The 26051-nt window shown below is 46.4% G+C and overlaps 1 protein-coding gene across 6 annotated transcripts in view; it reads left to right on the top strand.

Moving 5' to 3' along the window:
• hdac8 (histone deacetylase 8) overlaps positions 1-26051 on the top strand; it is a 105171-nt gene that overhangs the window by 52305 nt on the left and 26815 nt on the right. For 4 of the 6 annotated variants that reach the window (XR_015079423.1, XR_015079424.1, XM_085996189.1 and 1 more), the window contains 2 exons: positions 18606-18683; positions 18783-18891. The exons of 1 other annotated variant lie outside the window; for it this stretch is intronic. Coding sequence is in view for 3 of the 5 variants with exons in the window: in XM_085996189.1 (XP_085852315.1) it covers positions 18606-18683; positions 18783-18891 (187 nt within the window). In the remaining 2 variants the exon portion in view is untranslated. The remainder of the gene's footprint in view (positions 1-18605; positions 18684-18782; positions 18892-26051) is intronic. One more of the 6 variants, XM_085996192.1, reaches the window with a different exon arrangement.

Below are 26051 nucleotides of genomic sequence, written 5' to 3'. Positions count from 1 at the left end.
AACATGACCCCAAACTTGGGGGTGTGGCAAACTGCTGTGATGATATCAATTGACTGCAACAGGACATAGAAAGGCTAGCAGAATGGGCAGACAAATGGCAGGTGGAATTTAATACAGAGAAGTGTGAGGTGATGCATTTTGGCAGAAGGAACAGGGAGAGGCAATATACACTTAATGGCACAGTTTTAAAGTGTGTGCAGAGACAGAGAGACCTGGGAGTTGATGTGCATAGGTCCCTGAAGGTGGCAGGACATATTGAGAGAGTGGTTAACAAAGCATATGGGATCTTGGGCTTCATAAATACAGGTATTGAGTACAAAAGTAGAGAAGTTATGCTGAACCTTTATAAAGCGCTGGTTAGGCCACAACTGGAGTATTGCATCCAGTTCTGGTCACCACACTTTAGGAAGGATGTGAAGGCCCTTGAGAGGGTGCAGAGGAGATTTACCAAATGGTTCTGGGGATGGGGGAATCTTAGCTACAAGGACAGGTTGGAGAAGTTGGATTTGTTTTCATTAGAGCAAAGGTGGTTTGATAGAGGTGTACAAGATTATGACGGGTTTGGATAGGCTAGACGGGGAAAGGCTGTTCTCACTAGTTGATGGTACAAGGACTAGGGGACACAGATTTAAGGTTTTGGGCAAGAGATACAGGGGGGACGTGAGGAAAAGCTTTTTTACGCAGCGAGTGGTGATGACCTGGAATTCGCTGCCAACGGAAGTGGTGGAAGCGGAGACACTCAATGTTTTCAAGGGGAGACTGGATAGGCACTTGAGGGAAATAAACTTGCAGGGCTACGGGGATAGAGTGGGGAAATGGGACTGGCTGGATTGCTCTACAGAGAGCTGGCGCAGACTCAATGGGCTGAATGGCCTCCTGTGCCATTATGACTCTATGATTACATTATTTAATGAATTGTCTTTTGATGCCTTCACTAAAGTTTTTACTTGAAGGTCTCAGCCTCTCCCAAAAGTCTGGGCTTAGACTTGATCTGTTTGCCCAGAGCTGTGACTGAGCTGAACTTGGATTATGTGGTACAAGTATGTGTAGTGTACATAACTTCCCAGGATTCATCAGTACCACTGTCAAATATATTAATGGAATATTTTCCTTTAGCTTCTAGCACTTCAATAATTTTGAAAATACAAGAGGACAAATTTCAACAACTTTATTGATAAAATATATATATTTTTTTTAAAGAGGCTATAAATGTCTCTGCATAACAGGATAGAAAAATGACTGTTTTAATTAAACACCTATTATAGTTACATTTGTTCTACAAACTTTAAAAAAGGTGTAAGCTGAGGGGGCGGGAGAGAGAGAGTAGGACTTTATTTAATGTTAATTCCATTTTCAAAAAATCTATAATTTTGAAACCAACTAATGATCTCACCTAGGTTTTGTTGACAGTTAGCAAAGGTCAGTGTTGATCGCTTGCACCTGTGAGACATGGGGGAGTAGAGATGGATGAGAGAGAGAGAGAGAAAAGTGGAGAGAAAGGCAGTTCAATACAAATTTAAATCTTGTAAACAAAGCTTCTTAAAAAAACATTGTCTGAAACTGCTGTGGTGTATGAATAGCACTATTCTGGGCATGCTCCATCTGGATCTAATCTGCATTCCTAGAAGCTTGTGTGTTGTTTAGATTTAACCCCTTGTGATCTGAATTTAATTTATCAGCATCATTTTAATCTAAATTAATCCAAAAAATCCCTCCTGGGCCAAAGAGTCAAAAATGTTGAAATGTGACAGTGATTATTACAAAGTATGAGGATGAAGGACGAGAACTTAAAAATGAGGATGATTTAAATCTTGGAGGGAAGGAGGTAGATTTACAAAATTAATTTATTCATTGGTTTGCATGTGCAAGCCAGACTATAGCCTTCAGGCAACTGGAGTGATGCATTAGTTCTGACAAATAAAAGCACGGCACATTTGGATTTTTGTGAAATAGAATAAACGATCAAAGATATAAAAGTACACATCATAAATAATTGGGGTTTTCTCAATAGACCCAAATTTATCGTCTTTCTTCCCAGTACCTGCCCCCCAACCCGAATCTCAACTTGATCTTTGAACACATCAGAAGAATTTTATTAGAAAAATGTGATATTCAGAGATTCATATTCCTGAAAGATAGCATGATGGCCTACCTAGGAATTGCTGTGTTTTTGTAAAGTACTTCCTGGAGTTCCTATTGAAAACCTTGCTGGGTGGTCATCTGTCAGTCTGAAAGAAATCAAAAGAGTTTTTACAAATAATTTAGCAGTAAATGCACTTTAAAAATGTAGTTCACCAGTGAGATCAGTGTCATGATTTATAGCAGTCGGATAGGTTTATCAAGACTATTCAAATGCGCCTGGCTTGAATTAGTAGAATTACTGCTTTATAATTTGGATGCACAGTGCAAACGATGGCACCTAAAGTATTATCAAAATTGAATACCTCACAAGAATAAAGAAATTTATGTCACTTTTTCAGTTTTCTCTTTTTTCTCAATGCAGTGTCTCATATTAGGATAAATTCCTTGGGTTTGGGGAGCCCTTTGTACCTCCTCACCCAATTGACTGTTCTTCATCTGTGGGTCTAGACAGCAAGCCTGAGATTTGCCATTGGCATGATTTTAATGCCATTGTTAACTTAGCATAAATAGGTTATTGCAGATGTAAAAATAACCAATAGGAAAATCTAGGCTTGAGTTTCTACTGGCTATTCTTCCATGGGAGCATCACAGCTGAGACCAGTTAACTCAATGTCACCGGAGGATTGAACCTGGGACCTTCCTAATATGTATGGCTCAAAACTATATTGGGTAATTCATTTACACACACAGCGGCCTAGAAATTCGGTATGGCCCCGCCAGGTCTTTTGCGCCCGAAATTTTGCGCTCGCCAGGATTCCCGTAGCGCCCGCCTAAAATTCAGTTGCGATGGGCCAAGACGGCGGCGGGCGCTATTGCAGGGTTTGGCCGCCTCGCTAGGGGCGATGAATGTCACTTTCAGGCGTCCAGCTGCCGCTGCGGCACCCGATGCGGTGCGGCAGGCTGGGGTACTGCAGGCCTCCTCCTTCTCTTAAGGAGGAGCTGCCTGCAGCCGTCAGATCGCCGGTGGATTCCCCCTGCAAATGAGCCCGGCACCACGGAGAAGTGCCGGGCTCGCGGGACTCAGACATCAATGCCGCGGGGGGGTGGTGCAGGAGTCCGGGGAGGGAGGTGCGGGCAGGCGGCCGCCGGGAAAGCGGCCGGCCGCCGCTCCACCTTTATGCGCTGGCCTTTCGGAGCTGCAAAACCCCGTTTCACAAACGCTGTTTGCGGCTGCCACGGGCGAGGCGGCCGCAACTGAATTTGGCCATCGGGCCGGAATAGCATTGCAACCGGGGCGCTGCGCACACCGATGACGTCATCGGTGCCGGCGCGGCACTACCGGCTAACGCCGATGTTAGGGTCCATCTGAATTTCGGGCGATAAAAAACTTCAGGCGCAAACCACTTTATAGCCAATAAGTGGGCGCAAACGCAACTGAATTTCTAGGCCAGCCATTGGTGGAACTGGTGCCGTATGCCACATTTATGCTGCATCATCTGAATGTCATCCAGGACTAGTGGCTACCCTGCTGGCTATTAACAAGACAGGCAGATTACTATTAGTTACCCACATCAAGGTATGTGCATTCACATACACAATTTATTTCTCATAAACTGTAGGCATCAAGGAGCAGATGCCACTATGGGACCATGGTGGTTTCAACAGTTTATATTGCTGGATTTGCTTGAAATTGGGAGGGATTCAGGATGCACTATTTACACTGGCTGTCAGATTTCAGAAGGCCTCAAGTTCAGTCCTAACTGATTGCCGGGAGCTTTAATCTGCTAAAAGCAATGTTGAATTAGGCACGAAGTTTTAATCACCCGCCTATTAGTTTTGGATTTATGCATAAAATGGGTTTATTTCGTAAATAGAGATAAACTGAAATAACCACAGTTTCACAGAGGGTGATCAGAACTGAGTAACTCACAAGGGATAGAGATAATCTAACAATAAATATAATCTACAATACAATATAGGTGAAGAAAAATTACCTTTTGTAGTTATATACCATTGAGTGGGAGGATGTCCTTGAATATGGTTACACCTGTTATAGATCTTGGAAACATTAATCACAGAGTCATACAGCACAGGAAGAGGCCCTTCGGCCCATCATGTCCGCGCCGGCCATCAAGCCCTATCTATTCTAATCCCATTTTCCAGCACTTGGTCCGTAACCTTGTATGCTATGGCATTTCAAGTGCTCATCTAAATGCTTCTTGAATGTTGAGGGTTCCTGCCTCTACCATCCTTTCAGGCAGAGAGTTCCAGACTCTAACCACCCTCTCGGTGAAATTTTTTTTCCTCAAATCCCCTCTAAACCTCCTACCCCTTACCTTGAAACTATGCCCCCTGGTTATTGACCCCTCTACTAAGGGGAAAAGTTCCTTTCTATCTACCCTAGCTATGCCCCTCATAATTTTGTACACCTCAATCAGGTCCCCCCTCAGCCTTCTCTGCTCTAAGGAAAACAACCCCAGCCTGTCCAGTCTCTCTTCATAGCTGAAGCGCTCCAGCCCAGGTAACATCCTGGTGAATCTCTCCAATGCAATCACATCCTTCCTATAGTGTGGCGACTAGAACTGCACACAGTATTCCAGCTGTGGCCTAACTAGCGTTTTGTACAGCTCCATCATAACCTCCCTGCTCTTATATTCTATGCCTCGGCTAATGAAGGCAAGTATCCCATATGCCTTCTTAACCACCTTATCTACCTGTCCTGCTGCCTTCAGGGATCTATGTACATGCACACCAAGGTCCCTCTGATCCTCTGTCCTTCCTAGGGTCCTACCATTCATTGTGTATTCCCTTGCTTTGTTAGTCCTCCCAAAATGCATCACCTCACACTTTTCAGGCTTAAATTCCATTTGCCACTGTTCTGTCCATCTGACCAACCCGTCTATATCGTCCTGTAGCCTAAGGCTTCCCTCCTCGCTATTTACCATTCCACCAATTTTCATGTCATCTCAAATCAAATCAAATCAAATCAACTTTTATTGTCATTGTTAGTGCACAAGTGCAGTACAACGAAATGTAGGCTTGCGGCTCCCGAGAGTGTACAATTTGGATTAGGACACTTAAACATTTCAACATACATTTGTACATATATATTAGCATAAATATGACCATAATAAAGTGCATCGGCAGATGTGCAGGCTTTAGTGTTTATTTGTGGAGTTCAGTAGGATGACAGCCCTGGGCAGCACGGTGGCATAGTGGTTAGCACTGTTGCCTCACAGCGCCAGGGACCCGGGTTCGAATCCGGCCTCGGGTGACTGTCTGTGTGGAGTTTGCACATTCTCCCCGTGTTTGCGTGGGTTTTCTCCGGGTGCTCCGGTTTCCTCCCACAGTCCAAAAATGTGCGGGTTAGGTTGATTGATTGGCTATGATAAAAATTGACCCATAGTGTTAGGAGGATAGGGTGGGATATGTGTTGGTGTAGGGGTTACGGGGATCGGGTGGGATATGTGTCGGTGCAGGCTCGATGGGCCGAAATGGCCTCTATCTGCACTGTGGGGTTTCTGTGATTTCTGTGAAAGAAGCTGTTCCTAAATCTGGTCGTACGGGTGCGAATGCATCTGTAGCGTCTTCCAGATGGTAGGAGGGCGAACAGACTGTGGCTGGGGTGGGTAGGGTCTTTGATGATGGACCGTGCCCTCCGTAGGCAGCGTTTCTGATATATATGTTCTATGGTCGGTAGCCGGGTGCCGGTAATGCGTTGGGCAGTTTTGACTAACCGCTGCAGGGCTTTCCGGTCATGGGAGCTACAGCTGCCGTACCATACCGTGATACAGTTTGTCAGGATGCTCTCTATAGTGCAGCGGTAGAAGTTAGAGAGGATCGGGGGTGACAGATTACATCCCTTCAGCCTCCTCAAGAAATATAGGCGCTGCTGGGCCTTCTTCACCAGAGAGGAGGTGTTGAGGGACCAGGAGAGGTCTTCCGTGATGTGGACTCCGAGGAACTTAAAGCTGGCCACCCTTTCCACCTCCGCCCCATTGATGTGGATGGGGGTGTGACTTCCGCCTTTGGACTTCCTGAAGTCCACGATTATTTCCTTTGTTTTCTTGGTGTTAAGGGCCAGGTTGTTGTCGGCGCACCACTTCACGAGATGCTGGACCTTCTCCCTGTAGGCTGACTCATCGTTGTTGGTGATCTGGCCTACTACCGTGGTGTCATCTGCAAACTTGATGATGGTGTTGGAACCATTAACAGCCACACAGTCGTGGGTGAAGAGGGAGTAGAGGAGGGGGCTCAGCACACATCCTTGTGGGGCCCCCGTGTTCAGGGTCGGGGGGGGCGGGGAGGTGTGGTTACCTAATTTGACAGACTGGGGTCTGTTTGTTAGGAAGTCCAGGGTCCAGTTGCAGAGGGAAGTGTTCAGGCCAAGAGTTTGGTGGCCAGCTTGTTGGGGACGATAGTGTTGAATGCTGAGCTGTAGTCTATAAACAACATTCTGATGTAGGTCTCCTTACCATCTAGGTACCATCTGCGAACTTACTGATCATACCTCCTTACTGATCATATCTAAATCATTAATGTATACTACAAACAGCAAAGGACCCAGCACCGATCCCTGCAGGACACAGGCTTCCAGTCACAAAAACAACCTTTGACCATCACCCTCTGCCTCCTGCCACTAAGCCAATTTTGGATCCAATGTGCCAAATTGCCCTGGATCCCATGGGCTCTTACCTTCTTGACCAGTCTCCCATGCGGGACTTTGTCAAAAGCCTTACTGAAGTCCATGTAGACTACATCAACTGCACTACCCTCATCCACACACCTAGTCACCCCCTCGAAAAATTCAATCAAATTGGTTAGACATGATCTCCCCTGGACAAAGCCATGCTGACTATCCTTGATTTATCCTTGGCTCTCCAAGTGGAGACTAATTCTGTCCCTCAGAATTTTTTCCAATAATTTCTCTACCACTGATGTTAGGCTCACTGGCCTGTAATTCCCTAGTTTATCCCTACTACCCTTCTTGAATAATGGTACTACGTTAGCTGTCCTCCAGTCCTCTGGCACCTCCCCTGTGGCCAGAGAGGTTCTGAAAATTTGTGTCAGAGCCCCTGCAATCTCCTCCCTTGCCTCACACAGCAGCCTGGGATACATCTCGTCTGGGCCTGGGGATTTATCCACTTTTAAGCCTGCTAAAACCGCTAGTACCTCCTCCCTCACAATACTAATTTGTTCAAGTATATCACAATCCCCCTGCCTGATTTCTATGCCTACATTGTCCTTCTCCATAGTGAACACAGATGCAAAATATTCATTTAAAACCTCACCCACATCCGGCTCTGCACACAGATTGCCACTTTGGTCCCTAATGGGCCCTACTCTTTCCCTGGTTATCCTCTTTCCCTTAATATACTTATAAAACACCTTGGGATTTTCCTTTATTTTGCCTGCCAGTGTTTTTTCATGCCCCTTCTTAGCTCTCCTAATTTATTTTTTAAGTACCCCCCTGCACTTTCTATTCTCCTCTAGGGCTTCCACTGATTTTAGTCCTTTGTATCTGCCAAAAGCCTCCCTTTTTTTCCTAATCCATTCTTGTATATCCCTTGACATCCAGGGTTCCCTGGGCCTGTTGGTCCCACCCTCGACTTTTACGGGAACATGTTGGCGTTGTACTCTCTCTATTTTTTTCTGAAAGACTCCCACTGCTCTGATGTGGATTTTCCTCAAATAGCTGATCCCAATCCACTTTGGCCAGATCCTGCCTTATCATATTAAAATCGGCCTTCCCCCAATTTAGAACCTTTATTTACGGTCCATCTTTGTCCTTTTCCATGACTACTTTAAATCTCACCGAATTATGGTCACCGTCACCAAAATGCTCTCCTACTGACACTTCTACCACTTGCCCGGCTACATTCCCTAGAATTAGGTCCAGTACCGCCCCCTCTTTTGTTGGACTTTCTACATGTTGGCTCAAAAAGCTCTCCTGGATGCACTTTAAGAATTCCGCACCCTCTAAGCCTTTCACACTCTGACTATCCCAGTTAATATTGGGGAAGTTGAAATCCCCTACTATTATTACCCTATTATTTCTACACTTCTGAGATTTGCCTATATATCTGTTCCTCTATCTCCCCCTGACTGTTTGGGGGCCGATAGTACACTCCCAGCAAAGTGTTTGCCCCCTTTTTGTTTTTAAGTTCTACCCCTATGGCCTCATTAGAGGAACCTGCTAAGATAGCATCCCTCCTTACAGCAGTAATTGACTCCTTAATTAATATTGCGACACCTCCTCCTATTTTACACCCCCCTCTGTCTCGCCTGAAGATTCCATACCCCGGAATATTGAGCTGCCAGTCCTGCCACTCCCTCAACCATGTCTCTGTGATAGCAACAATATCATACTCCCATGTGTTCATCAACACCTTCATTTCATCTGCTTTACTCGCAAGACTCCTTGCATTAAAATAAATGCCATCCAGCCTTGCCATACTCCCTTGTGCCGTTACATATTTACTCTGCCTTCCAGGCTGACTTGTTTTTTCCTCTATATTTGGCTGTGCATCACCCCCTACTATAGCTCCACTCTGTATCCCATCCCCCTGCCAAGTTAGTTTAAACCCCCCCCCCCCCTCCCAACAGTACTAGCAAACCTCCCTGCAAGGATGTTGGTCCCGTTCAGGTTCAGGTGCAACCCGTCCAACTTGTACAGGTCCCACCTTCCCCAGAAGCAGACCCAGTGATTGAGGAAACTAAAGCCCTCCCTCCTGCACCAACTCTTTAGCCACACATTCATCTGCTCTATCCTCCTATTCCTATACTCACTAGCACGTGGCACCGGGAGTAATCCAGAGATTACGACCTTTGAGGTCCTGCTTTTTAACCTGCTACCTAGCTCCCTAAATTCTTGTTGCAGGACCTCATCCCTCTTCCTACCTATGTCGTTGGTACCAATGTGAACCACGACCTCTGACTGTTCGCCCTCCCCCTTCAGAACGCCCTGCAGCCGTTCAGTGACATCCTTGACCCTGGCACCAGGGAGGCAACATACCATCCTGGAGTCACGTCTGCGGCCACAGAAACGTCTTATCTGTTCCCCTTACAATAGAATCCCCTATGACTATTGCTCTTCTACTCTTTTTCCTCCCCTCCTGTGCAGCTGAGCCACTCGTAGTGCCATGGACTTGGCTCTTGCTGCATTCCCCTGAGAAACCATCTCCCCCAGCAGTATCCTAAACGGAAAATCTGTTGGAGAGGGAGATGGACCCAGGGGACTCCTGCACTACCTTCCTAGTTCTTTTACTCTGTCTGGCGTTCACCCATTCCCTGTCTGCCTGTGCACTCTTTACCTACGGTGTGACCACCTCATTAAACGTGCTATCCACGAAGATCTCAGCTTCGCGGATGCTCCACAGGTACTCCAGCTGCAACTCCAGCTCCAAAACGCGGATTTCGAGCAGCTGCAGCTGGAGACACTTCCTGCACATGTTTTCGCCCTGGACACCAAAAGTGTCCCTGACTTCCCACATAGCACAGGAGGAGCACTCCACGCTGCTGAGCTGCCCTGCCATGTCCTACCCTTAACTTACTCCCTTTACTTCCTTTAAATTAAAGAATGTTAAATACACTAGGACATTGGAGGCGGAGGTGCTATAGTGTAAACACTATGGGCTGGATTTTCATTCAGAAGTCGGGAAGGAGGCGGGACTACAACTTTCGGGTTTTAGTCCCGCCTCCATCGAGATGCGGCCAATCCACGCAATTTTCCCTTGATTGACCTTGTTGAACCCGCTCAGCAGGCCAATTAAGGGCCACCCGGCAACAGGTGATGTCACAGACTGAAATTTCATCTGTCAAGACATGTTGACAGATGAAATATCAGTGTTTCACAGCTGTTTGAAGCTGTCAAACACTGACAGTCTTACTTCTAACCTGAGTCCTTCTACGCAGACTCAGTTAGCAATCTCGCCAGCGCTGAAGGCTGTCACTTTTGACAGCTCGCGGCCATTCTGCTTTCTGTGCTGGCTGAATGATGGACTCCCGAAGCCTAGAGGAAGGAAGGCTGTAAAAGTAAGTACAGGTAATTTAAACTTCTTTAGACACTCCAAACACACTTACCTTTGCACTCATGCACCCATCACTCACCTGAACACCGACATCTCGACCCCTCCAAGTCCTTCAACCCGACGGCCCGCCTCTTCTAACCTGGCGTGGTTTGGAGCCGTCGGGAATCCCACACGACACCCTTCAAAATAGGGATTAGGCTAAAAACTGCCTGTTAACTACCTGTTAACAGGCAGTTAATTGGCACTAATTCTTTCCCGCCTCGGGTCGGCGGGTCCCAGTGCGGGGCGGGTACCCGCCTTCTTTGAAACTTACGTGGAGGCGGGATAGTGTCGGGACCCCCGATTTCGGGATTTTTGCCCCCCCCCGCACGCCTAAAAGCCCGCCTCACAGCACACTGAAAATCGACCCCTATGTGACGTATGTTTGCACTATCTGAATTTCAGCCAAAAAGACTGCAGAGCCGAACAGGACATGACCTGCCTTCCTAGGCCCTAGAAATGTCGGGATTTAATTCATTTGAAGTTAAGGAGACGCTATCCCTCACTTTTGGCTGTACTAAATTTATCAAGAAATTATCCTGTTAAATTTACCCTTTAGAGCTTGGGATGCTCAGAAACTAAATTAGAAGTGTTTCTGGTGATGCTGTTAATGGATAGAAGCTCTAATGAACCATAAAGAAAATGTAGGGTATTGTGAGATGGTCCAAGACCCACAGAGTTATAGCACCCATTCTCAAACCCATGATTTCACCATCTATATAGTGAGTTTCTATCTTGGCATTGTCGTTGGGATACCAGATGAGAATTAGAGAGAGTCACCTGGTCTGGTTTTGCACATATCCTTGCTAGAATCACAAGAATGGCATTAGAAGTCTGGAAATAGATGTCTTGATCTGTTTTTCCTTTGGGGAATGCTGGAAAGCAAAGACAGCTAAAGAGGCTTGGAAATTAAAGTACCTTAAAGTGGTGTAAAATAACGCAATCACCGGTGAGATTAATACTGTTTTAGAAAATTACCTTATCTGATGGAATGTACTGAGAATATGGGACGGGGGAGTTAACTGGCATTGATTTATATTCTATACTGGACATAGAATTTCACTGCAAATTATTTCATGATAAACCTATTTTTGTGTTGTAATCTATGACTTTATAAGAATATCATCATGTATTAATGACAATCAGCACACTGATAATTATCATTAACAACAACCAGAACCAGTGCTAAAATTGACCAATCTGAATAAACACCACCACTCAACATATAGGCCTCGATTTTCCTGGAGCTGTCAGGCGGGGTTTCAGGTGTGGGGGGGGGGGGGGCGGTAAATCGCAAAATAGGGGGCCACAACTCCCCCACACCCCCCCCCCCCCCCCCCGCCTGATTCCCCGCCCCGTCCGACTTTCGCCCCAGCGTTTCAATGCGACCCGAATCAGACCCGCCCGCAGCAGGCGGGACTGGTCGTCGGGAGCCTAATCAGCAATAATTGGCATCTTTAATGCCATTTTAAGGGGCCCTTGCAATTTTCAGCCTTCCCCACGTAAACCACGCCTGGTGGGAACACCGCTGATGAAACCTGGCGTGAACAATGTCTGCTTGCTTACTTTCAGCTGCAGGTCAATCCGGGAAGACGAGATTTAATCATACAGCATTTGTAGTGTAAGGGGTTTTCCTGAGAGATGTCCCTGAGGTTTCTCTCTCTAGAGGCCTCTCTCTCTTGCACAGTAAAACCTTGAGTGGTTCGACCCACTCGCCCCTTAGATTCTATACTCTGGACTTTGGGGCAGGAACTACAATGTAGAGAAAACTCTTGTAGACCAAGTTTGATGAAACAAAATGAAATTTTATTGCATAAGGAAAAATATCAAATCAAATGCAAGCAGATAAGGGAGTACATGGGAGGGAAAAACACAAAACAAATCATAACGACACAGTACTAACTAAGGCAAATACAGGCATCTTATACTCTACAAAGATCACCATGAAATAAGGAAACACACGGAACATCGAGGGACAACAACTCATGTTAATTGTACCCTTAAATCCACCCCCTTATTAAACCTATCTAGATCTGATTGTGACGGGCCAGAAACATGCTCACCAATCCCACTCGGAAGTGCAAGGTTTTGAACTCAAGTCTGTGCTTTGGTCCCTTCAGGCGCTCCGTCTCCTCGTGGATCGTGGCACCCCTGCGAGCTGCGCCACACCTCTCTCCTGAGGTGGGGGTTGGGGCGGCTGGACACCGGCGGGCCTGGATGTCGGCGGGGTCGAGGATCGTCGGCTCGACCCTGGTCAGAGGAGCCTTGGGCTGGCTCCCATCGCTTCTTCAGTTTGTTTTTATCTCTTCTCCCGAGCCGGGGTGGCTGGAAGGTTTCTTCTCTTGGGGTTTTATTTTTTGTTTCTTCTCCCAAGTTGGGTCGATGGCCTCTCGTTCCGGCAACGGCCCAGGGATGGTCGATGATCTCCCGATGTGTTTCCCCGGGGCGGGACGCCGGCTTCGAGACGGCCTTCTTGATGTTGGCTTGGTTCTTCTTCCTCCTCCGATGGTGGAGAGGAGTTTGCTGATCTTCTCCCGAAGCGACTCCTCTTCACCCACCAGTTCTCTCTCCGAAGCTGTGTCTGTGCTCAAGCCCTCCTTTCTCCAAGTCAGTGCTTCTTCTTCTGAGTGTTCGTATTCAAGCTTGCCCCAACTGCCGAAAAGTCTTCCAGATATACCTTTCTTCCAGAAACTTCCGTCTCCCGCCCAAAATCAGGTTAGTCTTTGTTTAACTTTTGGCGGGCTGGGAGCACAGCGGGGTAGTTATTATATTTTAAAATGTTTTCGATGGCTGGTAAAGGCCCATCTCTGGTCTGGAATGACCTTCATTGTTTTTAATGTCCTGCTGATCTCGTTATCTAGTCCTGGGTGCTGTTCTCATGAATATGAAATTGTCCCCTTTTGTCTGGGTCAACATTTAGATGGCCTCTGTCTCCAGGCCGATCTTGACTGGATCTGCATCTAATCCATATGTATACGTGTAGGTCTGGTTTCGTTCTCTCAGAAACGGCTTCCAGAACTTGCTGTGGGTTGAATCCACAAAACTGTCTGAGGTTGCGCAGGAACCATTTTAAAGTGTCCCAATAAGCTGGTCACATGGTATGGCGGCCATTTTGTATGCCCCTTTTTCTGGGCTTCTTTTAAAACAGTCTTTAAAATCACGGCCTCTTCTGCCATTTGACCCTTATTAATATAAAGTCCAATTTTGCGAATCCTACAGTAGGTTGCAGGACCTTGTTGTTTGAGGCTTGGGGCAACTTGTTCAAGGCTTAGGCACAGCTGTGGAAGGTTGGAGGCTCACACACTTCTCCAGTGTGAGTTTCTGGGAAGCCCCTCTCACCACCCTCACTCAGCGCTTCCTCAACGGAGGCATCTGCCAGAAGCATGGGAGGCCTTTTGCTCCTTCCCTTCTTGGCATTAGAGGATCTCCAACAGCAGAGGCGGCAGCAGCAGATCCAGCAACAACAGCAGCAGCAGGAGCAACAGGCTGCGGCTCACCCACCTGAGGCAGCACAGGCCAGAAAGGGCCAGCGCATGGAAGGCCGTCAGTGCAGGAGATACTCCCCAAACAGGGTCTACAGACACAGGGTGAGCTACCTCAACATGACTGAGCAGCAGTGCCAAAGGCGGCTCCGACTTTCGCAAGAGGTAGTGACTGACATCTGCGCAATGCTGCAGCAAGTCCTGGAGCCCAGAGCACCAGGTAGACACTCCTTACCAGTGGCCATCAAAGTCACCACCGCACTCAACTTTTTTGCCTCAGGCTCCTTCCAGGGATCAGCAGCAGACATCAGCGGCATCTCCCAGGCGGCCGCACACACTTGCATCACTCAGGTAACCGATGCCCTCTTTGCTCTCACGCACAATCACATCCATTTCACCAGGGATCGCGCAAGTGTGAGGGCGCGAACGCTTGGATTTGCTCAGCTGGCAGACTTTCCAAGGGTGCAGGGCGTCGTTGACTGCATACATGTGGCCCTTAGGGCGCCCCATCGCAATCCAGGAGTTTTTGTCAACCGCAAGGGCTTCCACTCCCTTAACGTTCAGCTGGTGTGTGACCACAAGAAGGAGATTTTGCATGTTTGTGCCAGGTACCCTGGCAGCTGCCATGACTCCCTCATACTGCGCCAGTCTGCTGTGCCTCCGCTATTCAGTCCGCCAAACGAACTTCAGGGATGGCTACTTGGAGACAAGGGATATCCCCTGCGGACTTGGCTAATGACACCGTTGAGGAGACCAGCCAACGAAGCTGAGGAGCGCTACAACTCCAGCCACATTTCCACCAGATGCATTATCGAGCAAACCATCGGATTGCTGAAGATGCGCTTCAGGTGGAGCCCTACAGTACTCATCAGCCAGGGTCTCCAAAATCGTTGTGGTTTGCTGTGTGCTTCACAACATGGCACAGCGTCGTGGCTTGCAGATTCCGCAGGACCAAGAGGCTCCTCACAGAGCTGCCTCGGATGAGGATGATGATGCTGAGGAGGAGGAGGAGGAGGCCGGAAACGAGCATCCTGCAGAGGCCCATCAATTTGCGGCACCAGTACGCGAGAACATTGCTGGCCGGAATGTAAGGAACGCACTCATCTGGCCAAACACTGTAGCCTCGCTGCTTCTTACCTGGCCATGGACAGTGGCCCATCCCTGCGCAATTCTACCTATTTGACCAGCTTGCTGACATCTGCAAGTAATCCTAACGGCCTCAATGTAAAATCCCTATTCGCCAAATGACAGACGCCACAACTGCAGCAGTTGCCATCAGATTTTTTATGTACAAGAAACTGATGGCATTAAAAGTATATACAAAACCTTTCACCCAAGTGTCTACCCTTGTGATTAGTGGTGCTTTATTTTTCTCTTACGCGTGCTCCTAAATAGTGGTACCCCTGTGGCTTCAGCAGATGTGGAGGCCCCTTGCTCACTTTCCTGCTGCTCCTGTCTCGACACCTTTGGCGGGCGTCCTCTGGGGTGGCGAGCCTGTGAGGGCTCGCCAGCAGTCTGCTGCTCCTGCGACTGTGCAGGGGTTATCTCACTTGGGTGTGGACTCCGGTGGGGCTCTGACCGAGGGCTCAGAAGTGTCATGGAAGTGTGAGCGCGTGGAGAGGAGCCCCCACTTCCTTGAGGTGTGCCAACAACCTCCCTCTCGTGGGTCAGCTCCCCCTCAGTGCCTGCAAGTGGCTGGAGAGCACCTTGCTGCACATCAGGGGGGCCATGGGGACCCGTCTCTGCACTGGAAGTCCTGCTCAGAGGGACTTCCATGAAGGTCTGGTTTCAGTGCTCAATAGATGCCCATCGCTCCTCAAGAGATGTCATTCTATTCTGAGCACTCACCATGTTTTCCATACCCTGGCAACTAAGTTCCTCCTTGGCCGTAGCCCTCCTCTCCTTGGCCGCAGCTCTCCTCTCGGCGGTAGCTAACCTTACCACGGAGGAAGCCATCCTTTCCGTGGTGATGTGTTCATGCGTCAATGACTCCAATAACGCTCTGCTCATGTTCGCCATGGACTCCTCCATTCGCTCCACACTCGCAGCGACCCTGGAGACAAAACCTGCCAGAGACTCCTGCATCTGTGCATGGAGATCCATCACCTCTTCTCTTGCGGATGGACCCAGAGGCATAGGGTCGACATGCAGCTGAGCTGAGCTGGCAGAGTCCTGCGCCCTCCGACGAGGACTCTCCACTGCTGTCCCTGTCTCCACAATCTGCTGATGCTCACTTGTGAGCTGTGAAACACCAGGTGACAACACTACTCTATGTCCCGAAGGCCCCCCCGAGGTGTGAGTGTCTGCGCTGGTGCTGGGTGCGCTTACTTCTGCTGACGCTGCGCCCTCGGAGGTTGGAGCTTCCTCTGAGGAGTCTGGCTGCACAGCCTCTTCCTCCTCGACAGTAGGGACAGGGGCTCTGGATGGTCCTGTGGGGGAGTAAAGGAAAGAGTTAGAGATGTGATGCCAAGGCTACATGCACATTGGATTTTGCAGATGCTCATAAGTCCAAATGATAGCTTCAGAATCGTAACAGCGACTCATGCTATGTCAATGAGAGAGATGGAAAACTATTCTGTCACTAGCTTGCGGGCTTGCTCCTGCCTCTCCTTCCGCAGCCACGTCAGCCCCGACAATCTCCATCACTCCTTCCTCCCAGGGGGTCAGGTGGGCGATTGAGGGTGGGCCTACTCCAGTCCTGGCTCACTCTCTCCTGTTGTGAGCTCTCTTTTCCTGCAATGAGGGAGACAAGTGGAGTTTGAGTGAGAGTGCAGGAGTGAGTGTAGAGATTGCATAGCATAGATACTTAGAAGGAGACAAAGATGGTGTGAGGCTGCAAGACCAAGGGCCCTCCCTATGTGTTGTCAGTTGTGTTCCAAGCATCAGAGTGAGAGGCAGTGTGAGGGCTGCATGGTGGAATAGTTATATGAATGAGAGCATAGAGAGAGAGGGAATGGGTAAGGGTGCATGGATGTGACTGTGAAGTGGGATGTGGAGGAAGAGAGTGCTGAAGCTGAGTGCTGTTGGGGAAAGGCAATGGGGATCAGGTTGAGGGTGATGGAAACTTCAAACTTACTTTTCCTGTACGGTGAAGGTCATGGAATCTCTTCCTGCACTGCATCCAGGTTCTTCGCGTGACTCCCTGAGAGTTCACCTCTGCTGCCACCTCCATCCAAGCAGCCCTGGTCTCATTGGGAGGCCTCTTCCTCCCTGAGCTAGGGAAGAGGACCTCCCTGTGGGCCCTAACCCCATCCACTAATGTCTGCAGTGAGGTCTCGTCAAATTTGGCGACAGCTCAGGGTCTGCCACTGGCAACAGCTGCTGCAGGCTCCTCTGCCATTCTGGACGGCTCGCTGGGAAGCCCGCAGAGGTTGAAAAGCTTGCTGTAGACTTTAAAAGCAACACGAATGATGACATCATACTGTGGGGCTTTCTGACTGGAAATAGTCAATTAGCAAGGGTGCCCACACGCTGGAAATTAATTGGCCAATTGTGCGAAAATTGCATCCAGCTGGCAGACCCATTTAGATTCGTGTCGGAACCCGACATGCAGGGAACCCAACAATTCCCCGCACCTGCGGGAAAATCGGCCCCATAAAGTTAAAAACATGTTATAAAAGATATCAGGGAGTGATTTCAATTTTATAATTTAATCTTGGTGTTCAAATGATGGTTGTAAACTGTTTAACTTTCCTTTCATGTTTTGACATCTGACCCCTCAGTCTGTTACTCATTCCTATGAAATAAAGGGAGGAGAGAAAGATGGGATTAAGAGAGAGAGATAAAGGAGACAGAGAAAGAGTTTTTTAAAGTTATAATTTTTTTTTTTTTTTTTTTTTTTAACTCCAACAATAATTAAAATCTGAAGGAATGAGACTCCACACTTTTAAAAGTACGTTTTCATTGCCGGAGGGGTTTGGCAGTAATTAAGACTTAGCACGCCGTTAAAAATTCACTTACACTTGAATGGACAAGCCCCAACTTTTTCTGGCATGTTTAGTGCATATTTAGGGTAAGTACCACAACTTCATGCCCTTCCATGTGTTTGAATGCTGAGTCTCAGCGAGATACCGGTATAGCGAAACTTCTGGAGGAGCAGGACAACTTGGACACCAACTTCCTGATTTCCACATTTAACTGCGCATGTGCTGACACCAGAAGTTGTTGTCCGAGTTACTCCATAATAACGGCAAGTGCTGATTGCCTCACCGTTATTCTTATCACAAAATCTGGGCCATTGAATTGCCCTTTAATCTGCTGTTTAAAAATAACTTTGTTATTTCTGCAAGACTTGTCTCAAGCCATTATTCCTCTAGATACTGCGTCATAAGTTAATAGTACCCCTTGTCCTACATGATGATGTAGCATGATTTGCATCTTAAAGCATTATTAGAAAATATCCATATGGAAAAGGGGGTCTGCTGGGATACACCATGGTGGTTAAAAATTCTCCCTTTCACTGAACCTATTGCGATTATGTCCTTTATGGTCAAAAGGGATGTTTACCATCCTTTATTGTAACATTTGTTTTTGTTGGTTGAACTCCCTTTTTTATCTTGAAGTATTGTCTATTTTTCTCTTGGTCACATTACACTACGCAATATCCTTAATCAGGATAGTGAGTCAGTAACCTGTTCCCAGATCTTCAACAATACGAGTGTAAAACTGGTTTCTACGAGGTGCAGGCCAATGGCCTGAAGTCACTATTGTGCTGATTTTTCTTCTCTTCCCGTTGGAGAAAGATCTGGCTTCCCTCAGCACATCCCCACTACATTATGACTGAGAGGAGTATGTCACTGTGAACAAAAACTGGAAAGAAACCAGCATCCTGCTATTCAATGGTGTAACACATTGGAAGTCCAGTACTCTAACAATCATTTTTGAGACATTTTGAAAAGGTTAGCCTATGTACCAATAAAGCCAGTATGTCCTAATCAGTGCTATTCTTTCTCTTATTTTTCATTGTCTCCAGGTGTAGAAGATGCATTCAGTTTTACATCAAAAGTAATGACTGTATCTTTTCACAAGTATTCCCCTGGATTCTTCCCAGGTAGGTCTGCTGTCTCTTTAGTCCTTTCTTTGGATTGCAGCATTTCTACAAATTTATTTTTTCAGCCTTTTTTTTTACTTCTTGTGGTTATTTCTCAAGGGACAGGTGATGTGACAGATATTGGAATGGGGAAAGGAAGGTATTACACTGTGAATGTCCCATTGCAAGATGGCATTCAAGATAACCGATACTACCAAATATGTGAAAGGTAGGAACTGCTATAGAATTCAGTCAGACCCTGATCAATACTGAACTACATTCTTGTGAAATATTATGCTTGGATTGGGGTTTCCCTAAAAGTGGTGTATGCAAAGGCATTCTTGTGACGTCTGAGTGATCTTGCCGATTGATGTTGAATTCTGCGCATTTGTGTGCTGTGGGTTCACAATAGAAACATAGAAGATAGGAGCAGGAGCAGGCCATTCGGCCCCTCGAGCCTGTTCCGCCATTTAATGAGATCATGGCTGATCATCCAAATTCAGTACCCTGTCCCTGCTTTCTCCCCATATCCCTTGATCCCTTTAGCCTCAAGAAATATATCTAACTCCTTCTTGAATATATTTAATGAATTGGCCTCAACTGCCTTGTGTGGTAGAGAATTCCACAGGTTCACCACTCTCTGGGTGAAGAAATTCCTCCTCATCTCAGTCATAAATGGCTTACCTTATCCTTAGACTGTGACCCCTGGTTCTGGACTCCCCTGCCATCAGGAACATCCTGCATCTAGTCTGTCTAGTCCTGTTAGAATTTTATAAGTTTCAATGAGATCCCCTCTCATTCTTCTAAACTCTAGTGAATATAAGCCTAATCGACCCAATCTCTCCTCATGCGTCATTCCTGTGGTACCCCACTAGTCACTGCCTGCCACTTGGAAAAAGACCCGTTTATTCCAACTCTTTACTTCCTGTCTGCCAACCAGTTCTCTATCCAAGACCGTACCTTATCCCCAATCCCATGTGCTTTAACTTTGCACGCTAATCTCTTATGCGGGACCTTATCGAAAGCCTTCTGAAGGTCCAAATACACCACAGCCACTGGTTCTCCCTTATCTATTCTATACCAGTTACATCCTCAAAAAATTCCAGTAGATTAGTCAAGCATGATTTATCTTTTGTAAATCCATGTTGACTTTGTCCGATCCTGTCACTGTTTTCCAAGTGCTCTGTTATTACATCTTTTATAATGGACTCTAGCATGTCAGGCTTACCGGTCTATAATTCCCCGTTTTCTCTCTACCACCTTTTTTAAATAGTGGTGTTACATTAGCTATCCCCCAATCCATGGGAACTGTTCCAGAGTCTATAGAATTTTGGAAGATGACCAGCAATGCATCTACTATTTCTAGGGCCACTTCCTTAAGTACCCTAGAATGTAGATTATCAGGCCCTGGGGATTTATCGGCCTTCAATCCCGTTAATTTCCCTAACACCATTTCCTTACAAATACTGATTTCATTCAGTTCCCCCTTCTCATTAGACCTTATGTTCCCCGACATCTCTGGGAGGTTATTTGTGAAGACAGAACCAAAGTATGTATTTAATTGGTCTGCCATTTCTTTGTTCCCCATTATAAATTCCCCTGATCCTGACCGCAAGGGACCTATGTTTGACTTCACCAACCTTTTTCTCTTCACATATCTATAGAAGCTTTTACAGTCAGTTTTTACGTTCCCTGCAAGCTTACTCTCATAATCTATTTTCCCCCTCTTAATTAATCCCTTTGTCCTCCTTTGCTGAATCCTAAAATGCTCCCAATCCTCAGGTTTGCTGCTTTTACTGGCCAAATTATATGTCCTCTCCTTGGATCTTATGCTAGCCCTAATTTCCCTTGTTAGCCACGGTTGAGTCACCTTTTTTGTTTTATTTTTATGCCAAACAGGGATGAACAAATTCTGTAGTTCATCCATGCGATCTTTAAATGTTTGCCATTGTCTATCCACCATCAACCCTTTAAGTAACGTTCCCCAATCCATCCTAGCCAACTCGTGCCTCATACCATCGTAGTTTCCTTTATTTAAATTCAGGACCCTAGTCTCTGAGTCAACTACTTCACTCTCCATTTTAATGAAGAATTCTATCATATTATGATCGCTCCTCCCCAAGGGGCCTCGCATAACAAGATTGCTAATTAATCCTTTCTCATTACATAATACCCAGTCTAAGATGGCCTGATCTTTAGTTGGTTCCTTGACATATTGGTCCAGGAAACCATCCTGTATACACTCTAGGAATTCCTCCTCCACAGTATTGTTATTAATTTGGTTAGCCCAATCTACATGTAGATTAAAGTCACCCATGATAACTGCTGTGCCCTTACTGCACGTGTCTCTAATTTCCCATTTAATGCCATCCCCAACCTCAGCATTACTGTTTGGGGGCCTGTATACAACTCCCACTAACGTTTTCTGCCCCTTGGCATTTCTCAGCTCTGCCCATACAGATTCCACATCATCAGAGCTAATATCCTTCCTTACTATTGTGTTAATCTCTTTAACCAGCAATGCTACCCCACCTCCTCTTCCTTTTTTCCTGTCCTTCCTGAATATTGAATACCCCTGGATGTTGAATTCCCAGTCTTGGTCACCCTGGAGCCATGTCTCCGTAATCCCAATTATATCATATCCGTTTACAATCTCTTGGAACTGCATTGAGATTGCCTAGTCTCATTTTGCATGCCATCCTTATAGCCAGTAGACAGAGAAGACTTCAATTTTATTAATCTGGGCTGGATTTCAACCTTGATCTCAGAGGTGGAAAGACAGTATACTGAAACTGCACTCATTAGGTTTTTATGACTTCATCAGTGGAGTGATCAGGACCATTTCAAAGGTGGAGCAGTCAGATCATTTCCTCACCAATTTGAAATGAGTGGGTTTGTCATTATTGGGTTAGCAACACAAATCTTTTATAACATCAGGTAAAAGCCTAACTGCCTAGATTCATCAGTTCCCTAACTTAGAAAATATTCAGGCCTTGCTGTGGTTTGGCGCTAAATCAACTTTCTTTTATTCAAGTCCAGCTTTCTGTTGATACTGGCACCAGAAGTTGGCTTTGATAATATGTAATTGTGAAGACTTGGATATAGCATGATCAGTTTTTAACTTCTGATGTGGTGTCAGTGTAGGCAGGAAATTCCGATTGCAAGCACTCCATAGCATCAAAGATATTGAAGCTTGGTGAGGGTTGGGATCTAGAGCCCTGTTTACTTGTACCATATTGGGTTTACAAAGGCGTCTATCAGTCAGCACTGTTTCTTAATGGTCTCGACACAAGATGTGCATTGTGATTATTATGCACTACAAGGGTGGCTCCGTTAACTGATAGCTATTGCTCATTAATTTTCCTTTCACTGCTAGTCCTTCATTACAAATGCACTGATTTAGTCTCTGCTGCTTCTGTTTCCATTCCTGCTGTAAACTAAGACCTAATATCAAATCTACACATCATGCAATTCCATCAAAAGTCCACGAAAAGTTTAGATTTTTTTTAATTATTATTTTCCCCCTTCCTTTCCTTTAGGCCTTCCTCTGACACACACCATATCCCTAGTGGACAGGCAACTAGCTCCCAGGCCTCTCCCAATGTCACCAGCTGGCTACGAGACAGGGTATGAGAACAGCCCACTTTGACATTACTCTTTCCCTATGTAGAAACAGCCTGGCTTCTGCTTGGTGTCTATTATTGGCAAAGTTGAGATCAGCAACTTGCTAAGTAGGGAACAGCAAGCATGGAGTCCTACTGCTTCATGGCATGGTATGTTGATGCACCAGCAGTGACTGCTCATTCCTGGATTCAAGTTCCACAAGGCAATTGTTTTTCTCCATTGACAAGTCTTGCTGAGAGAATTGTTGTTTCCAAATTCCAGTCAACACTCTGCAAATGATGATCAAGATCTGACTGTGTCGCAAGCGGTGTCAAACTTTCAGCTAAAACTGTATATTGTTTGTAAAAGTTAATAAATGTACTAACACCCAAAACCCAATGAGAGCCACCCTGCCACAAGAAATCTGATAGAGCAGGCCATTGGCGTGCTGAAGCAACGATTCCGCTACCTGGACTGCTCTGGGGGTGGCCTGCAGTATTCGGCTGAGTGGTTCTCATGATTTGTGGTGGTATGCTGCACAACCTTGTTGTCCTGAGGGAACAGCCCTTGCCACCACCTATCAGGCAAGAAGCTGAGGAGCAGGAGCACAAGGAAGAGGAAAGGAGGCTGCAACCTAGACAGCCCTTTTCTTCCCAGGCTGTACGTGAAGAACTAATTCAAGTGCGATACCAGTAACCTCAACCCCAATTCCCCCATTCACCAACAGTCCCACACTCCTTACCTTCCCTCTGTAACCGACGATCACATCGTTCTCTTGGCCACAATGCAAAAATAAAATTTATAAATTAAATCATGCTCTATTGCATACAAAATTAAACCAATCACCCTTGTGCATTCCCTTAGTGCCTGTCTTTCGTGTGCCTTTGCCTGTCCTAGTGGTCCTACGATGTGCTACCCCAGTGGCTGCAGCATGGCTGGGGGAAGGCTGCTGACTTTCAGTGGAGGAGATTGGAGATGGCCATGGAGGATGACCTCAAGCAGCTCTGGGCCTAGAAGGCCTGGCTTCAAACTGCACCATCTCAGCATGGGCTGCAGAAGTCTGGGCTGGCTGTCTGACAGCAAGGGCACTGGTGGAGTGCCTGTGGTGAATTGATAAGTGGCTGAGGCTAGTAGTGCAGTTGGTAGATTATGGCATTTGAAGATGCATTCACTGACCTTGACCACTCTTGTGAGGTCATTAAATTTCTTGCGGCACTGCATCCAGGTCCTTGGGGCTAAACTCCTGGCATTGACCTCTGCGGCTATCTGTTCCCACTGCCTTCTCCTAATGTGTCTGGAGGACCTCCTGGCTCCCTGCGGATACAGGACATCTCTTCTCCTTTCCATCTCCTCCAACAAAACCTCCAGTGCAGCATCTGAAAACCTTGGTGCACACTCTCTCCCATGGTCAGCCATTGTTGATTGTTGCACAGCACTATTCTCAATGATCTCAGCACCTCCAGCAGCCATAATGCACCTTCCCTTTAAGCGGTGCAGGCTAGCTTTAAGTAGTGCTCGGAAGTAACGATATTGGGCCTCCTGCTGATGCGTGCAGCGAATTAACAGCGCAGTTAGCGCTGGCTGCATGCAGAAATTATAATAAGCAGGAACCACGAAGTTGGCGTGCTGCCTGTATTACACTGAACGGGCATCGCGATCCCCGTGCCCATTTTCAGGGGCTATCCAATTTAACCCCCAATATTTCTGCTGGATTTTTGTTCAAACATAAATAGTTATACAAGTGTTTATGTTTATTCCGCCACCAACCCCGACCCCAATCACTAAAGCGTCAGAGGATCGGACTGGCAGTTGATCTGCCGTGTGCCTCTGCCACTAAGAGAAATGAATGTGAGAATCCTTGGATGAACTGTCTACAGATTCATTTTTCCTTTTCCCCATTGTTTTGAAGTATCTTGCCTCTTTTCAATACCTTCCCCAATAGCCTGGATATAATTGTGAAGTTACGAAATGAAGAATTACTGGTATAAATAAATCTGCATCTCATACACTGTGCAATAATTTGCACTTATATAATGCAATTAAATGCCCCAAGGGTTTAAGCAGAAGTTAGAAAAATGTTTAGGGGAGATGATTGAAGGCTTCGTCAGGGGGGTTTTGAGGAGGCTTTTGAAGGGCAGGAGAAATGTGGTACTGAATGTAATGGTGTGATAGTTGAAGGCTCCTCCACCAGTGGCAAAGTGGAGGAGGAGCGAGGTTAGAGTCAGTAGAGTGGAGGATGTAAACTGGGAAAAGGGGCCGGAGTACCTTGGAGTGCCAATGTGCTGCACCACTTTAACAGACTATGCATTAGAATAACATTGCCAGCAGAAATAGATGAGATGCTAACAACAAAAACTTGCATTTATATAGTGCCTTTAACGTAGTAAAACATCCCAAGGCGTTTCACAGGAGCGTAATCAGGCAAAAATTGACACCAAGCTAAAGGAGATAATTAGGATGGGTGACTAAAAGCTTGATCAAAGAGGTAGGTTTTAAGGAGCATCTTAAAGGAGGAGAGAGGGGTGAAGTAGCTCAGAGAGAGAATTCCAGAGCATAGGGCCTTGAAGGCTGAATGCACGGCCGCCAATGGTGAGGCGAAGGCAATGGGAATGCACAAGATGCCAGATTTGGAGGCACATAGAATTCTCGGAGGGTTGTAGGGAGGAGATAGGGAAGGGATTGGAACACGAGATGAGAATTTTAAAATTGAGGACCAGGTGTCAATGTAGATTAGAGCATGGGTGATTATCTTCATTCGTTTCAGCAGCACCCTCAATCCCTTAAAAAAAAAAAATCTCCAGAAATAGAAAGAAAGCAAATGGATGCTAGTGAATATAAATATTTGTTCATGAGGTAGTAGCAGTGGTACAAGTCCCTTCCTGAGGAAATCTGCACTGCATGGCTGTTGCTCTTTCCCATTAATGGCTGGTGAGTAGAAATGTCATTGAACTGCAGACTCAATAAGATTTTTTTTCCCTTAAGGAAAACCCAAAAAAAATTCCCACCATTTTGACGAACCATGAAGAAGTTAATAGCACTGCTTGGAAATCTTGAACCTTTAATGTGGAGCTCACTCCAACAAAGAAACTGTTCATTTTTTTCCCCACGCTTTTTTTGTGACGGGTGATGAGGAATGAGACTATTAGTAACAAATAAACGAGCTGGGTTATCTAGTGTCTGCTGAATAGCTGCCTTGTAACAGCCAATGCACCAGTGACTGTTTGCAGGGATAATAGAGTGAAACAGCTGTGGAGATACCATGTTGTGCTTGAGTAGGCTTTTACAATGTGCCACTAGCTGCCTGGCCGTTTGTTCACTTCTGCCTCCAGCCCTACAGCCCTGTTACACAGCCCAATAAGTGGATGTTACTAAGCATTTCCTGCCCCTGCTGTACCTCATGAGTGTCTTAATTTTATTTTTGTAATTATTTATGTACTCGTGTTCATTTGCTGCTTCTGTGTCTTTGGCTGGCAATGCTGTTATTTTAGTTGAGAAGGAAAGCAAGCTTTTATTCAGATGTCTGCCGTATCATTTTCCTTTGTGCTAGTCTCCCTTTAAATAATCTCTGCTAGCAAATTGCCCTGGTAGAGTGCTTGGAATGAGCCTCTTCATGCAGAGTGCCAAACAGGTTTGCACAGCCGTCCACAATTGAAATGAGACCCCAAATTGTGGGGCTTTAAGGGAGATTGTTGCTCTAGTGCACCGTTGCAATTAGTATGGTCTATTTTTCCTCAGCTCTGGCCCTTCATTGTGGCACATTGTGCAGCCAGGATCAGGGACTATGCA

The sequence above is a fragment of the Somniosus microcephalus genome, chromosome 1, assembly GCF_052327205.1.
Source record: "Somniosus microcephalus isolate GS21.2 chromosome 1, FLI_Smic_1.0, whole genome shotgun sequence".
NCBI classification, from domain to species: Eukaryota; Metazoa; Chordata; class Chondrichthyes; order Squaliformes; family Somniosidae; genus Somniosus; species Somniosus microcephalus.
This window is presented reverse-complemented; position numbering and strand designations above follow the sequence as displayed.